We start from the raw sequence: 17692 nt of genomic DNA on the forward strand, positions 1-17692 counted from the left end.
GTATACGGAGGGCTTGTCCGTAGGGGATGGCTTCTTTAACGTGTTTAGGGTGGAAACTGTAGAAGTGGAGCATCGTGAGGTTATCCGTGGGCTTGCGGTACAGTGAGGTGCTGAGGTGACCGTCCTTGATGGAGATGCGTGTGTCCAAGAATGCAACCGATTCCGGAGAGTAGTCCATGGTGAGTCTGATGGTGGGATGGAACTTGTTGATGTCATCATATAGTTGTTTCAGTGATTGTTCACCATGAGTCCAAAGGAAGAAAATGTCGTCGATGTATCTAGTGTATAGCATCGGTTGAAGGTCCTGAGCGGTGAAGAAGTCTTGTTCGAACCTGTGCATGAAGATGTTGGCATATTGAGGTGCGAATTTGGTCCCCATGGCTGTTCCAAGTGTCTGGATGAAGAACTGGTTGTTGTGGCCTAGGATGAAGCGGATGAGTTGTAAAATTGCATCTGGTGATTGGCAGTTGTCGGTGTTGAGTACTGAGGCAGTTGCAGCAATGCCATCGCCATGGGGGATGCTGGTGTAGAGTGTTGAGACACGAGGACAGCCTCAACCGGGATCCTGGGTTCATATCACACTATCTGTAACCCTCACGACTTGCCTGGGCTTGCAAAATCTCACTAACTGTCCTGGCTGGAGACAATACACATCTCTTTAACCTGTGCTTAACCCTCTCTCCACTCACATTGTCTGTACCTTTAAGACTTGATTACCTGTAAAGATTCGCATTCCAACCATTATTTTATAAATTGAGTTTGTGTCTTTATTTGCCATGTTTGTGACCATGACTCCCACTCACTTGATGAAGGAGCAGCGCTCCGAAAGCTTGTGGATTGTGCTACCAAATAAACCTGTTGGACTTTAATCTGATGTTGTGAGACTTCTTACAATAACATTTCTGACAGACTGTTACTAGCCAGATGGAGAACAGGAGACTTTACCTCTCCCAGATACCCTTGTGTTCTAATATTACTCCAGCCTTTGATGTATCTCCTTTTATTAAGAATTGAAATATATTAAAGATGATATCCAACTCTCGTTCGAAGTATCTGCCATTGCTGCTCTGCTGTTTCATTGATTGGGGTGGGTGATGGCAGTTAATCTGGGCTAACACCCTTCAATCCCACTAAAATGAGCTAATTGCCACTTAATTAAGTTGCACATCCTGCTGTTCCAAGCCAGCTATTGTTGACTCGCATCAGTTTTTGTCTTGTGCTGAATGTTTGTTCAAAGTACTGTCTCTATGCCAACCATCAGGCTGGAATCTGCGCTTTGCAATTCCCCAGACGTTGCTTATGTTCTTGGCCACGACTGGTGGAGAGAGGCAACCAGTGACGAGGGAACGTCTGGCAGCCAGCTGGGTGGATGAGGAACCAGCGCCTGAAGCTCTCCTGAAATTATTGTTGAACAAAATGTCTGGCTTTTCCATGCCTTACAACACTTGGCAGTGTCCTGAGCTCTGCTGGTTACAAACTGAAGCAATCAAACGAGTGAGGTCGTTTAGCAGCAGCTCGATACCATCAACACTTAAAGCAGGCAGGCAAGAAAAAGATCAGCTGTTCCATCAAACCTGCCCCACACACCATGATCGTTGGAACATCCTGACTGGATATTATCTAACTGCCCCCTGCCGACCCCCAACCCCCCACTGTTGAAAGGCAGTTGTTGATGTTGACGTGGACACGCTTGGGAGATCCTTGCATCATTGATTACATAAATAACTATTGCAAAACTTTGTTCCAAGGTGCCTGTCACAATAGTGCATTGAAAAGCAGAATGCCATGCGATTGCTGAATTCTAACCATTGATTAGCAGGAAAAAAAAAGCTGACTTAAGTTAAATTTATTTCACTAGTTCCCACTTCAGTAATGCTTGCAATCATTGTTCATATCATTGTCCTCAGTTGCAGACTGTTTAAGATACCTTTTGTGGATATGAAAGATAAACTGAGAGGATACGCTCAAGTGAGAAAGATACACCTAAGAACCCGGGTTCGATTCCCAGCTTGGGTCACTGTCTGAGTGGAGTTTACACGTTCTCCCCGTGTCTGCGTGGGTTTTCTCCGGGTGCTCCGGTTTCCTCCCACAGTCTGAAAGACCTGCTGGTTAGGTGCATTGACCCAAACAGGTGCCAGAGTGTGGCGACTAGGGGAATTTCATTGCAGTGTAAGCAGTAAGCCTACTTGTAACATTAATAAATATACTTTAGACTTTAACTTTGACATCTGTTGTAAAGCTTTTGCTGACTGATTGTGTGAAATGTAAAGTTGAGATGTGTGGCGTCTGGGAAGTGAATATGGAAATCATTCAGCGCTTGGCGCAGGTGGGTCAGATTTCAGAACCTGTTCTAAAGGAGGAAGCATTTTGACACAAGGGAACTTTGCACTGATATGTTTTTAGGAAGTATCTGTTAAAGTGTATAATACAGCCCTGTTCTTAGTCCATACTTTGGATTCATCTGTTTCTAACAGATATAAATTTTCTCCGGAAGTTTATTGATGTAGCTTTGCAGTCCACACTTTGATGAATGTCCTGAAAAAGTTTTAAGTTTGTTCTATTAAAATGTTTCAAAATGAAACGTTTGAAGTGCAGTCATTGTCTGAAGAGGAATTTGTTTCATTATGCAGTGCCTGCTAACTGAGGCTGAACTGGAGTCTGGATCTGTCTTCTCTCCAGCTGGAATATAGAGGGCAGAAATGCCTCTAGGGCAGTGAGGATAAAAGATTAAACTTATAATGAACAGAAAATTGATTTTTGTGGCATTAATATGCCCCTATTTTGGATTGCACAGTAAGAAGTCTCACAACACCAGATTAAAGTCCCAACAGGTTTATTTGATTTGATTTATTATTGTCACATTATTAACATACAGTGAAAAGTATTGTTTCTTGTGCGCTATACAGACAGAGCATACCGTTCATAGAGAAGGAAACGAGAGAGTGCAGAATGCAGTGTTACAGTCATAGCTAGGGTGTAGAGAAAGATCAACTTAGTGCGAGGTAAGTCCATTCAAAAGTCTGACAGCAGCAGTACATGACCTCAGACTTTTGTATCTTTTTCCCGAAGGAAGAAGGTGGAAGAGAGAATGTCCGGGGTGTGCGGGGTCCTTGATTATGCTGGCTGCTTTGCCGAGGCAGCTTGAAGTGTGGATCGAGTCAATGGATGGGGGGTTGGTTTGCGTGATGGATTGGGCTACATTCACGACACTTTGTAGTTCCTTGCAATCTTGGGCAGAGCAGGAGCCCATACCAAGCTGTGATGCAACCAGAAAGAATGCTTTCTATTGTGCATCTGTAAAAGTTGGTGAGAGTTATTTGGAATCATGAGCTTTTGGAGCACTGCTCCTTCCTCAGGTGGATTGCATGCAGCACAAGGTGCATTTTTTGGAACTTGTTCATGGGATCTGAGCATTACTTTTGAGGTCAACATTTTTGCTCATCCCTAATTGCCCTTGAGCAGGTGGTGGTGAACCGCTGCGGTCCGTGTGGTGTAGGTATACCCACAGTGCTGTTAGAGAGGGAGTTCCAGGATTTTGAGCCAGTGACAGTGCAGGAACGGCAATGTATTTCTAGGTCAGAATGGTGACTGACTTAAGGCGGCAGTGTTCCCCTGCGCTTTACTGCCCTTGTCTTATTTGGGAGAGGTCACAGGTTTGACTTTGAGTATCATTGTCCTCGCAGGCTCAATTGTCAGATCTCAACCGAATCCTTGTTGAGACATTGATGTTCAGAAATCTGGAATGAACAGCGTTGATATGTGATTGCTTTCTAAAGCAATCCTTTCATTCCAGTTTTAATGTTGATTGATCTTTGCATTTAAATTTTGATTGTGAATTCAAAATGAAACTCTTTTTAGCTGCTCCATGTGTGTATGTGTGTGTGTGAATTAACCAATGCACAAGTGCTTTCTCTGGTGCTTTCAAACAACTGCATCATGAAATCCCCCTGGTTTTTAAGTACAGGTTTTATGTGAAGCTTGCAGATCCATAATGCTCACTCGCAGTTCCCGAGAACAAGGTTTTTAACAATGCAAGTTGGGATCTCAACCTTCCTGAGCACTGAGAGCGGGCAGAAATCTGTCTACCTGAAATCGAAAATTGATTTTTGTGGTGTTAATATGCCCCGTGGGAAAAGTCTGGAGTGTGGAGAGGCTGCGTGGAGAGGAGCTATGCAGCAGGCTTTGTCTACGCTGTGGGTCCCTGTTGCCTTGTGCCTGCTTTCAGCATTAAGGAATCCTCTGGCCACTCTTTTCAGACCGATTTGAAATAATTTGTAAGTTAAACATTTTCATTTTTCCGTATTCCTTTTTGCGCCCCATATAATTGAAAGATTTGTGAATTAATTAATAATTTTACCCTGAGCTATAATCGCAGGAGTAGCGAGGACGGAATACTGGAAATGCTCAGCAGGTCAGCTTGCATCTGTGGAGAGAGAAACAGAGTTAGCATTTCAACTCAATTGCCGGAATTTTACCGGCACGCCCGGCCCGGAGTCGGGGCGGGCGAGGCTCGCAGAACGGCATTCCCCATTGGCCTCGGACGCGATCTTACGAGCCTCGGACGGGCGAGGCGGTAAAATTCCAGCAAATGTGTCTAACCTGCTGAGTCTTTCCAGCATTTTCTATCTTTGTTTCAGATTTACGACATCTGCAGTATTCGCTCTATAAAACAGCAGCTTGCATTTAAATAGCGCCTTTAATGTGGTAAAATGTCCCAAGGTGCTTCATTGGAGGATAATTCGGCCGAATTTAACACTGAACCACATCAGTAGATATCAAACCGGGGGACCAAAAATTTGAGGCGGGTCCTAAGCATCTTGAAGCTGAGAGCGAGGAGGAGAGGTTTAGGGAGGGAATTCCAGAGCGCTGGGCCCAGGCAGCCGAAGGCAAGGCAGCAATGGAGAGACGAGGGAAATCATGGATGCATGGGAGGCCAGAATTGGATGGCCCTCTGAGGGAAGGAATTGGGAATGCATAATCCTTGGGTACTCCAGTGGGAATTGTGTGGAAGTAGGTAGCAGTTTGGGTTGTTAATTGGTAGTGTTTTACTGGTACACTGGCCTTTTATTTGAAGGACTTAATCTGGCAATATGAACCCTCGGAGTAGTCTTCTGTTCAGCATAGAATGTGGACAGCTTTGCAGAGAGAATGTGATAGTATGGTCAAAATTTACACCCCTTCACCATGGTGAGCTGGGCACCAGTTAGTACAGAAGAACTTCCCACCAGTGTTAAGAGATTGAAGCAGATGCTGGGTACAGTGTACATCGACCTCCTGTTTTTTGCTTTTTGGTATCTTGCAGCATGGGAGGAGGCCATTGGACCCTGTGCTGCCTCTTTGAAGTAATTATTAAATTGGTCCCACTCTCCCCCTGCCCCACAATCCTGCAAGTTTGTTCTTTTTAAGTGTTTAAGAGTTACTATTGAATCTGCTTCCGACGCATCTTCAGATACTGCATTTCAGATCATGCTAACTTGCTACATGGAAAAACTTTCATCCCTCCTTTGACTTTTTTGTGAATTGTCTTAAATCTGTGTGCTGGGAGGACTCCCTCCCTTCCTATCTCATCTTGTCAAAACCTCTCATAATTTAGCACAGCCAGGATTCCTGTTCCGTTTTCTTATTCGCTTTCACTGCTCTTCAAAGAGCAAGCCCAGACTCTCCTCTCAACTGAGCCCTTCATTTCTGGTGAATTCCAGCAAGTCTCCTTTCCATCTTCTCCATGTCCTGGACATCATTCCTAAAGTACGGTGCTCTGAAGTGCCTACAATGCACCAGCTGGGATCGAACCTGCAATTTTATCAAAGTTTAGCCCTTGCCAAGGGTGGCACAGTGGTTAGCACTGCTGCCTCACAGTGCCAGGGAGTCGAGTTTGTACTTTCTAAATAACTTCCCAGAACTTTCACAGCAATTATTTAATTTTTCATAAACAGTTGGAAAATAAAAAAAGAATCTAACTTGAAAATATTGATCTGTGTGTATGGTTTAACTAAGTCAGTCATGACTCAGCGCTGGAGTGAGTTCAACTGATATCCACAAATTATCGTTCGCTGTCTTCCATGTGTCTGAAAATGCAGTAAGAAGTCTCTCAACACCAGGTTAAAGTCCAACAGGTTTATTTGGTAGCAAATACCATAAGCTTTCGGAGCGCTGCTCCTTCGTCAGATGGAGTGGAAATGTGCTCTCAAACAGTGCACAGAGACGCAACATCAAGTTACAGAATACTGATTAGAATGCGAATACCTAAAGCCAGCCAGGTCTTAAAGGTACAGTCAATGTGAGTGGAGGGAGCATTAAACACAGGTTAAAGAGATGTGTATTGTCTCCAGACAGAACAGCTAGTGAGATTCTGCAAGCCCAGGAGGCAAGCTGTGGGGGTTACTGATAATGTGACATAAATCCAACATCCTGGTTTAGGCCGTCCTCATGTGTGTGGAACTTGGCTATCAGTTTCTGCTCAGCGACTCTGCTAGCTGTTCTGTCTGGAGACAATACACATCTCTTTAACCTGTGTTTAATGCTCCCTCCACCCACATTGTCTGTATCTTTAAGACCTGGCTGGCTTTAGGGATTCGCATTCTAATCAATATTCTGTAACTTGATGTTGTGTCTCTGTGCCCTGTTTGAGAGCACATTTCCACTCCATCTGACGAAGGAGCAGCGCTCCGAAAGCTTATGGTATTTGCTACCAAATAAACCTGTTGGACTTTAACCTGGTGTTGTGAGACTTCTTACCGTGTTCACCCCAGTCCAACGCCGGCATCTCCACATTCTGAAAATGCAACCAGAGAGTTACGGAGCTTTGCTGGACTGAGCTCGCTGTGGACTGATGTCATCTACATAAGGGGTTAAAAAGCCAGCTTTGCACACTGTCCAATCCGAATTCAGCTTTAAACATTTGGTGGCTCCATTTGAGAGTTTAACAGTATTTTAAGATCACCAGGCCCGGGCTACTATTTGAAAGGTATCAGAGTGTCATCTTTAAATTCGGAAGGCCGTTTGAAACCATTTTGAAGAGCGTTAATCAGGTCACAGAATGGTTCAGAAGGAGGCCATGGAGCTCATTGTGTGTCTGTCAGCATTTTGAAAGGGCTGTCCAATTAGCCCCTCGCCCTGCACTCTTCCCATAGCCCTATAAATTTCTCTGTTTCAAGTACTTACCCAATGGGTTTCCTCCCACAGTCTGGAAGACGTGCTGGTTAGGGTGCATTGACCCGAACAGGTGCCGGATTGTGGCTACTAGGGGAATTTCACAGTAACTTCATTGCGGTGTTAATGTAAGCCGACTTGTGACACTAATAAATAGACTCTACTTTAATACCCTTTTGACATTTATTGAAGCTCTCCCACTGCTCTTTTGCAGTCGGTGCAAAAAAGAAAACAAACAGAACATTAACAAATTATTTATATCACAGTTTATCGCGCATGTTCTGAGCTGTTTATTATTTTCAATAAATATTTGGCAGTCGGTTTAGCTAGGTGAGCTGGATAGCTGGTTAGTGATGCAGAGCGATGCCAACAGTGTGGGTTCAGTCCCTGTACTGGGTGAGGTGATTCATGAGGACTCTGCCTACTCGACCTTGCCCCTCGCCTGAGGTGCAGTGAACCACCAGAGCTGACAGGTTAAATCACCACCAGTCAGCTCTCCCCGTCAAAGGGGCCTATGGTCACCTGGGTCTATGGAGACTTCCCCTTATCTATATTATTTTCAGTACCAATGTTAGCTAAATATCAGGGCAAATGGAAATATATGAGAAGCTGAGGCTTATTTTCGAGAGTACATAGAACAGTACAGCACAGAACAGGCCCTTCGGCCCATGATGTTGTGCCGACCTTCATCTGAAACCAAGATCAAGCTATCCCACTCCCTACCATCCTGGTGTGCTCCATGTGCCTATCCAATAACCGCTTAAATGTTCCTAAAGTGTCTGACTCCACTATCACTGCAGGCAGTCCATTCCACACCCCAACCACTCTCTGCGTGAAGAACCTACCTGTGATATCCTTCCTGTATCTCCCACCATGAACCCTATAGTTATGCCCCCTTGTAATAGCTCCATCCACCCGAGGAAATAGTCTTTGAACGTTCACTCGATCTATCCCCTTCTTCATTTTATAAACCTCTATTAAGTCTCCCCTCAATCTCCTCCGCTCCAGAGAGAACAGCCCCAGCTCCCTCAACCTTTCCTCATAAGACCGACACTCCAAACCAGGCAGCATCCTGGTAAATCTCCTCTGCACTCTCTCCAGCGCTTCCACATCCTTCTTATAGTGAGGTGACCAGAACTGCACGCAATATTCCAAATGCGGTCTCACCAAGGTCCTGTACAGTTGCAGCATAACCCCACGGCTCTTAAACTCCAACCCCCTGTTAATAAAAGCTAACACACTCACAGTAAAGCTAATAAAAGTTAATAAAAGCTAACACACAGTAAAGAGTCAAAAGTTGCTGGTGTGAGAGATTAAATGAAATGTCATGTCGAATTGATGGTGCCTCAATATCTGCCTTTTAGGTCAACAATTTCTTCTTCATATTCAAACTTGTTTTCTCTTTTGATGTACATGGTAAATCATCCCAATCTTTCTTGCAGGATTTAGTGGGATTCCAAGTGTTTATTTGGGACTGGTACAAACTGGAAGTGACACACAAACTATGCTCCCCACATGGAATGGGAGGTTATTTCCCAAGTATCAGATATTGCCGAGCATGGAACCAACTGGATAAACAGTGATAACTTGAGACAATATGTCTTTGAAAATGGTCTGACCTGATCAGTACTGACAAATCTCACTTCCTCAAAAGTCAGCAGAAGCAGAGTCTTTGAATATTGTTTAAGGCAGAGCTGGGTAGATTCTTGATGAGTAAGGCGGTGTAAGGTTATCAGGGTGGATAGGAATGTGGTGTTGCGATTACAGTCGGATCAGTCGTGATTTTATTGAATGGTGGAGCCAGGCTCAAGGGGCCAAGTGGCCTACTCCTGCTCCCAGTTTGTATGTTGGTTTGTACATCAGTTCTGCTTTTTCGAGATGTCTCATCTCCACGTCCATTGAAATATCCAAGTCTTTGAGAGATGAGTGCTGGCAATGCTAAATTGTCCCTACGTGTCAGGGGGACTAGCTAGGGTAAATGCATGGGGATAGGGGCTGGGTGGGATTGTGGTCGGTGCAGACCCGATGGGCTGAATGGCCTCTTTCTGCACTTTAGGATTCTATGATAAACTCTAACCTTCCACATGTGGGACCTTGATTCATTCTGAAGGAATGAAAGCTTCCCCTGTTAATTGACTGCAGATTCTGAATGAAATGAATGAGGGTAAAGGTGGGGGTGTGAGGAAGCAGCTCGGGGCTTTATTGTATTGTTTGATATTCTTGAATGCAAAATTATAACAGCCATATTCTGTTTACATTTTATATTTTAGGTAAAACCCAGGGTATTGATGGGAGAATCACCTGTCCGTTAAAAATCCAATTGGCCACCTTGCTGCCAGTATGGGTGAGTTGATTTGATTTGATTTATTATTGTCCCATGTATTAACATGCAGTGAAAAGTATTGTTTCTTGCGCACTATGCAGACAAAGCATACCATTCATAGAGAAGGAAACGAGAGAGTGCAGAATATAGTGTTACAGATATAGCTAGGGTGTAGAGAAAGATCAACTTAATGCAAGGTAGGTCCATTCAAGAGTCTGACAGCAGCAGGGAAGAAGCTGTTCTTTAGTCGGTTAGTACGTGATCTCAGACTTTTGTATCTTTTTCCCGACGGAAGAAGGTGGAGGAGAGAATGTCTGGAGTGCGTGGGGTCCTTAATTATGCTGGCTGCTTTTCTGAGGCAGCAGGAAGTGTAGAGGATGGCTTGCGTAATTGATTGGGCTACATTCACAAAGTCAAGTGCTTGTCGCTATTTATTTCTTGTCAGAGAGGGGGAAACTTTTGTTGGAGAGGTGGAAATTTAGAGATGACCTAGTAGGACCAGGCTGGGGTTGAAAATCATGCCCGGGGATAACCAACCATGAAAGAAAAACAGTCGCCTTGCGTACGGGAAATTCAAGATGGCCGCAGTGTGGCACAGAGACGAAGGATCTGATTGACCTGCGGAGTTGCCTAGTGGTCAGAGTGCAGAACCGCAGGCAGAGCTCAGACACATCTGGAACTATCCGCCTGATGTGAGCTACATTACTGAGTACACGCTGTTGTGTTAAACAGTGATGGACGAGCATTAATAGATGTGGACACAATTATCTTTGAGATGCAAATTAGCTCACTTTTGACAAGCAGCTTTTGAATTGAATGCTAATAGAACATGCTGATTTTTAACACCGATGAAGATCAATTCTCTGATCTCAATAAATTGTTTGTGCGATCAAAGTGTTTAAAAAAACTAGGTGATATTTTTAAATTGGCAGATAAAAACTAGGTAGGCAATTCATCAAGGGACGGTGGCACAGTGGTTAGCACTGCTGCTTCACAGCACCAGGGACTTGGGTTTGATTCCCAGCTTGGGTCACTGTCTGTGTGGAGTTTGCACGTTCTCCCCGTGTCTGCGTGGGTTTCCTCCGGGTGCTCCGGTTTCCTCCCACGTTCTGAAAGACGTGCTGGTTAGGTCCATCGGCCATGCTAGATTCTCCCTCAGTGTAACCCGAACAGACGCTGGAGTGTGGCGACTTTCACAGTACCTTCATTGCAGTGTTAATGTGAACCTATTTGTGACACTAATAAATAGACTTTGAAACTTGAGAAGGCCAGTACGAGGCGCAGTGTGAATGTGCTGGAGGAGTGAGGATCGTGGTGAAGATGATTTTCACTGTTTTGAAATCTGGTTTGTTCTGTAGATGAGCAGCAAGCTCTTCACTCCATCATGCAAGATCTGGCTGTGCTTCACATGGCGAGCCGACCTCTCCTCCCACTACACGATACAGGGAAACCCAAGACCTCCTCACCCAATAATCAGGTACGTGTGGAGCAGAATGCCGTTGTCACAAGTTTGTCTGATATCCTTGTCTGGTACCTTCTAATCAATCACTCCAGGAGTCTGACACAGATTGTCGGAGTAATCAGCTCTGTACCTAAATTGTCCCACTAGTGGGAATCAAAACTAAAATCGTCACTAAATCCAATAGGGAGAAATTTCTTTACTGTGAAACTTGCTACTTCCTGATGTAATTGGAGTGAATAGTGGAAGGAAAAGCTAAATACACACGTAAGGAAAGGAATAGGAGGATATGAACAGAGAACAAAGAAAATTACAGCACAGGAACAGGCCCTTCGGCCCTCCAAGCCTGCACCGACCATGCTGCCCGACTTAACTAAAGCCCCCTACCCTTCCGGGGACCATATCCCTCTATTCCCATCCTATTCATGGATTTGTCCAGACGCCCCTCATGTTGATGGGCTAGAAGAAGAGGAGTGGGCAAAGGCTCATATGGGCCATCAACACCAGCATAACCCAGTTGGACCGAGTGGCCTGTTCCTGTGAATTTGTCGTAATGTTGCAGATTCGAAACACACTCTCTAAGTGAAACCCTGGGTTATAACCATAGAATTGCAGCACAGGCAGAACTTGTACTCATTGCACCTGTGTCAGTGCTGGCCTTGGTTTTGCATCCGTTTATAATCCTTTTCAAATTCTGTTGTAGTCTCTGTCTCATATTACCGTTTGTGGTAAAGAATTCACGTGCTGTGGTGAGGGAAAGAGCATTGCCTTTCCCAATTTGTCAGATGTTCATTATTAACCCTCTCAAAGCAGTTTGATTTGATTTATTATTGCCACATGTATTAGTATACAGTGAAAAGTATTGTTCCTTTTAATGAAAGCCTCCTAAAAATTCTCCTGCAGCCTTACGGCTTAAACTTTCCAGCTTTCATTTGTGACTCTATCCATTGATGATGTTCCAATACCCTTCCTGTAATGAAGCGTATGGTGTGTCACTGAATGCTTTGTACATTTTCCACATCACTTCCTTGCTTTTATATTCACTGAGTCTCTGTAAAAACCCAAGATCCCATTGGTCTCTTTATTGGCCTTTTGTATCCCACCTTTAAAGGATTAATATATCTGAAACACTTGATCTCTCAGTGTTACCACCTGTTGCATTCAAATACTGTGTCAAACTCCCCCCTTAACAGCACTGTGAGTGTGCCTACACCAAATGGACTGCAGCATTTCAAGAAGCGGTAGATGTGGTTTATATGGATTTTAGCAAGGTGTTCGATAAGGTCCCCCATGCAAGGCTTCTAGAAAAAGTGAGAGGGCATGGGATCCAAGGGGCTGCTGCCCTGTGGATCCAGAACTGGCTTGTCCAAAGGAGGCAGAGAGTGTGTATAGATGGGTCTTTTTCTAAATGGAGTTCGGTCACCAGTGGAGTGCCCCAGGGATCTGTTCTGGGACCCTTGCTGTTTGTCATTTTCATAAATGACCTGGATGAGGAAGTGGAGGGATGGGTTGGTAAGTTTGCCGACGACACGAAGGTTGGTGGGGTTGTGGATAGTCTGGAGGGATGTCAGAAGTTACAGAGGGACATAGATAGGATGCAAGACTGGGCGGAGAAGTGGCAGATGGACTTCAACCCAGATAAATGCGTAGTGGTCCATTTTGGCAGGTCAAATGGGATGAAGGAGTACAATATAAAGGGAAAGACTCTTAGAACTGTAGAGGATCAGAAGGACCTTGGGGTCCGGGTCCATAGGACTCTAAAATCGGCCCCACAGGTAGAGGAGGTGGTTAAGAAGGCGTATGATGTGCTGGCCTTTATCAATCGAGGGATTGAGTTTAGGAGTCCGGGGATAATGATGCAGCTATATAAGACCCTCGTCAGACCCCACTTGGAGTACTGTGCTCAGTTCTGGTCGCCTCATTACAGGAAGGATGTGGAAAAGATTGAAAGGGTGCAGAGGAGATTTACAAGGATGTTGCCTGGATTGAGTGGCATGTCTTATGAGGATAGGCTGAGGGAGCTCGGTCTTTTCTCCTTGGAGAGACGTAGGATGAGAGGAGACCTAATAGAGGTATATAAGATGTTGAGAGGTATAGATCGGGTGGACTCTCAGAGGCTTTTTCCCAGGGTGGAAATGGCTGCTACGAGAGGACACAGGTTTAAGATGCTGGGGGGTAGGTACAGGGGAAATGTTAGGGGGAAGTTTTTCACACAGAGGGTGGTGGGCGAGTGGAATCGGCTGCTGTCAGTGGTGGTGGAGGCAAACTCAATAGGGTCTTTTAAGAGACTCCTGGATGAGTACATGGGACTTAATAGGATGGAGGGTTATAGGTAGGCCTAAAAGGTAGGGATATGTTCGGCACAACTTGTGGGGCCGAAGGGCCTGTTTTGTACTGTAGTTTTTCTATGTTTCTATGTAAGTCAGCTGGCCATCACCACCTCGAGGGCAATTAGGGATGGGCAATAAATTACTGCCTTAACCAGTAATGCACAGGTCCATGAAAGAATTAAGAAAAACTGAAGCCTGTCATTTCTCTGTATTAAACTGTATCTGTCATCTAATGACGCGAGCATAGAAAGCATGAGGTGGCCCCTCAAGCCTGCTTCATAACCGTTAAGATGGATAAATTCTCCAATCTCATGTATTATTTGTTCATAGTTTTCCATGCCTCCTAATTTGGCAATATCAGAAAATGTCAGCATTTCCCCTGTTGTTGGCTTGACTTTCCTTGAGCTGAGAAGGCTGAGGGTGATCGAATCGAGGTGTTTAAAACGATGGATTTGTTAAGGCAATTACAGAGAAACTGTTTCCTCTGCTGGAAGATCCAAAACAAGGAGGCACAATCTATAAGAACTAGACCGTTTCTGGCTAAAATCAGGAAACATTTCTTCACACAAAAGATGGTGGAAATCTGAAACTGTCTACTCAGAAGGCTGTGGATGCTGGAGTGATGTACAGGTGTGGGGGTTGGGATGGGGGGTGGAATGGAGGATAGGTCAGTTTAAGTTAAGAGCAAGCTGGATTGACTTTTGTTCGGTGAGGACATCAATGGGCATGGAACAAAAGCAGCTACCATGGATGGTTGATGTACAAATTGACCTTTAAAAGCCTCCAAAGTTCATTCCAGAGATTGAGGGAATCAGGGGGATTGTGGGTTGATTTATACACAGAATATAAATATGAACCACTGCTGTTGTGCTGGCTGCCTTTTTGAAACGTGAAAAAGTACATATACCACCAGTAATTTCTGTTAACTTGATATTAGGAGGTTTACGATACAAATTAATCGTACAAAAATATTTTTAACCACAATGAAAACCATTCAAATTCATTGTCTTTGGCATCTGATGCAAAAGGTTCATCAAATTTCCTCTGAGTCACCTTGGCTATGGCATCATCTTGAAGGATCTCACTCTGGATCAGATGTGGCACTTCCATTTCGGGAGTGGTTAGTACTGCAAGCTCATAGCGCCAGGGACCTGGGTTCGATTCCGGCCTTGGGTGACTGTGTGGAGTTTAAATGTTCTCCCCGTGTCTGCGTGGGTTTCCTCTGGATGCTCTGGATTCCTCCCACAGTCCAAAGATGTGCAGATTAGGTGGATTGGCCATGGTAAATGTTACAGGATAAGGAAATGAAGTGGGCGGTGTAAGTTCAAAGGAGAATCTAGATGTGTTTTTGACAGTGCAAGAGTTTGAGGGATAGGGTGAGAAGGTGAAGGTTGACCTGTGGAGAAGGCACTGGGTTCTTGGCCCTGAATCCTGTTTCCTTTTCCATCTTCATGATACTTTCAATTCCCACACAGCTTGTTTGATTTTGTAGAAAGTTGCTTGACTTTCTGTATTTCTTTAATTCCAGAATGACGTTCGAGTCAAGTTTGAATACCGTGGTGAAAAAAGGTGAGGCATCATCTTTTATCCTTCATATTACTGGGAGTTACCCGGGTCATAAGATTGGCTTTAACCCTGTGTTATGAATGTAACCTGCTTTGCTCAGCATCCGAGCTCCATTCATAACTTCCATCATTAGCTTGTACTGCAAGAAGCAGCCAAGTAGCATGTTTAGGTACCCCTTTAATTGCTGCTAGTGCTGAATTTTCAGCTTCAGAGCTGGGAGTAACTGGTCGCTCTCTCCTGTGGTGTATCTGAATCATCAAAGCTCGGTAGCTATCTTGGAATGAAGCAGGATTAAAGGAAGAGATGTAGGAAGAAATAATTGGACTAACATAGGGAAAAGGGGAGGAAAGATGGATCAAGGAAGCGGTGAGGTGAGTGATGGCGGGGTGGAGAGTGAAGAGATGTGATAGGAAAGGAAGTAAAGGAATTTAGGATCAGCTGAGGACACCTACCTTGGTGAAGAAGGTCTAAAAGGGGGCTATGTAACCAGAGTACCGATATTGAGGGGGAGTGTTTCATTAGACGGGAGAATGTAACTTTGTTTTCGTATTTAATAAAAAATGATTTAATCTCTGTTCAGAGAGGCTGGTGTTTAATATCAAAGTCAATGTTTTCTTCAGTTTGCAAGATTTGGTTTTTTTTGAATGTGTGAACGAAAGATTAGAATTCTTTTCAATCTACCACTCCCTCAATTCTCTTTACTTTAAATGCAGAGTGTTTATTTTTAAAATTCGGATCCTGAACTCGATTTTTTTGGGATGTTCCACTGAACATTTGGGGTCCCAATTTGGTGAACACTGTTAATGCTGAAATCAGCTGCAGCTGTCGTGTCAAAGTTGAAAAGTTCAGTGTGGACCAATAGCAAACCAACTGAAAATGCAAAGCTCCATGTCTACTTGTTTTCTTGGTACCCTGGTATTAGGAATCTACTGATGACCATGAAACCATTGTCGGAAAAACCCATCTAGTTCACTAATATCCTTTAGGGAAGGAAATCTGCCATCTTTACCCTGGTCTGGCCTACATGTGACTCCAGACCCACAGTAATGTGGTTGACTCTCAACTGTCCTCCAAGGGCAACTAGAGATGAGCAAGAAATGCTGGCCAGCCAGCGACGCCAATGTCCCACGAATGAATTAAAACAAAAACCCTCCTTTACAGTAGCAAGACATGGACAATTTTTGCAAGCCAAGAAAAGAGGCTGAACAGCTTCCATCTCTGCTCTCTCAGGTGAAAATAGGGCATCTCTGGAAAGACAGAGTGCTGAATTTGGAGGTACACTAGCCTGCTGGAGTCCCCAGTATGTCAGTGGTGGGTGACTCTGGCTGGGTCATGTGAGCCAAATGGATGATGGCCACACCCCCAAAGACATGCTCTGTGGCGAGTTTGCTTTCGGCGTAGGGTCAATTGGCTGCCCATGTCTGTGATATAAGGATATCTGCAGTCAAGAGCTGAAGTAGATTTGGATTGGGGTCGCTGCGTGGAAGGTCCTCGCTGCTGACTGAAATGCCCCTCAAAATGTTATGTTTCAATCAAGTCGCCTTTCACTCTTCTAAACTCTGGCCAGTACAAGCCAGTCTAACCTTTCCTCACAAGGCAACCTGTCCATTCCAGGTATTAGTCTGGTAAACCTTCTCTGAACTGACTCAAAAGCATATATATCTTTCTTGAAATAAGGTGACCAATACTGTACATTGTCCTACAAGTGTGGCGTCACGATTACCCTGTACAATTGAAGCATAACCTCCCAATTTTTGTAATTAATTCCCCTCAGAATAAATTAGAATGTTCTATTAGCTTTCTTACATGCTGTACCTGTATTCTAGCCCTATGTGATTCATCCACAAGGACACACAGATCCCTCTGCATCTCAGAACTTGGCAATCTCTCGCCATTTTGAAAATATGCTCCTTTTTTTTAATTCCTTCTGTCAAAATGGACAATTTGACATTTTCCCTCATTATACTCCATTTCCCAGATCTCTGCCCACTCACATAACCTATCTATATCTTTTTGAGGCACTGCGTACAGTTCTGGTCTCTTTGCGAATCGGCTAGATCCCAGATCTATATTACAGCCTTGCCTTGATCGTCTCACTCATTCTCATGGTCAGTGCTAATGTGAAGATTCATTGGTTGAGGAGATTATAAGGTGGTGGGAGAGGAGGAGCACAAAAGACAAAGACAGACACTGGGAGAATGGACAAAGAGAGGCCATTGGCCAGAGATCCAAGGGACAGAGATCCTGAGCTGAACAAAATATAAATTGTCAGGCATCGGGGGCAAATTGAGAAATAAAGAGGAGTACAAACTAAAAGGGATTGCAGTACAAAAGCGTGGAAATATTCAGAAAGAGAAAACAGTGTGAAAGAGAAACCGAGAAACAAGATCCAGAACTAGGGCCAGTCCGGAAAAACAACACAATCAAAACAGGAGTTGTATTCCTCGTTGCCATTCAATAAGGTTATAACAGATGCTGTATCTCACCTCACTGTCCTACACTAGCCCCATAACCCTTAATCCCCTTAGAACCTAGAACTCTACTGAACTCAGTCTTGAATATACTCAATAGTTGTGCATTCACATTTTTCTAGGATGGAAAAGTCCAAGGATTCACAACCCTCTGAGTGAAGATTTTTTTTTCACCTATCTTAGTTCTATATCTTACTTTGAGACAATTGTGCCCCATTTTCTAAATCCTCCAGCCAAGGTAAGCAGCATCTCAAGCCCGAGAAGACTTTATTCATTTTAATGAGATCACTTGCCATTCTTCTTAGTCCCAGTAAATATTTGTATATTGTACTCAACCTCTCCTTTCAGGACTGCCCTCACACCCCAGGAATCAATCTAATGAACCTTTGTTGTA

The 17692-nt window shown here is 44.2% G+C and overlaps 1 protein-coding gene across 1 annotated transcript in view; it reads left to right on the forward strand.

Annotated features, from left to right (window-relative positions):
* LOC144503951 (mitogen-activated protein kinase kinase kinase 2-like) overlaps positions 1-17692 on the forward strand; it is a 125483-nt gene that overhangs the window by 77769 nt on the left and 30022 nt on the right. Inside the window, exons 2-4 of the mRNA XM_078229118.1 lie at positions 9420-9493; positions 10831-10949; positions 14790-14830. Coding sequence (XP_078085244.1) covers positions 9490-9493; positions 10831-10949; positions 14790-14830 — 164 coding nt within the window. The 5' untranslated portion in view covers positions 9420-9489. The remainder of the gene's footprint in view (positions 1-9419; positions 9494-10830; positions 10950-14789; positions 14831-17692) is intronic.

The sequence above is a fragment of the Mustelus asterias genome, chromosome 14 (assembly GCF_964213995.1).
Source record: "Mustelus asterias chromosome 14, sMusAst1.hap1.1, whole genome shotgun sequence".
Taxonomy (NCBI): domain Eukaryota; kingdom Metazoa; phylum Chordata; class Chondrichthyes; order Carcharhiniformes; family Triakidae; genus Mustelus; species Mustelus asterias.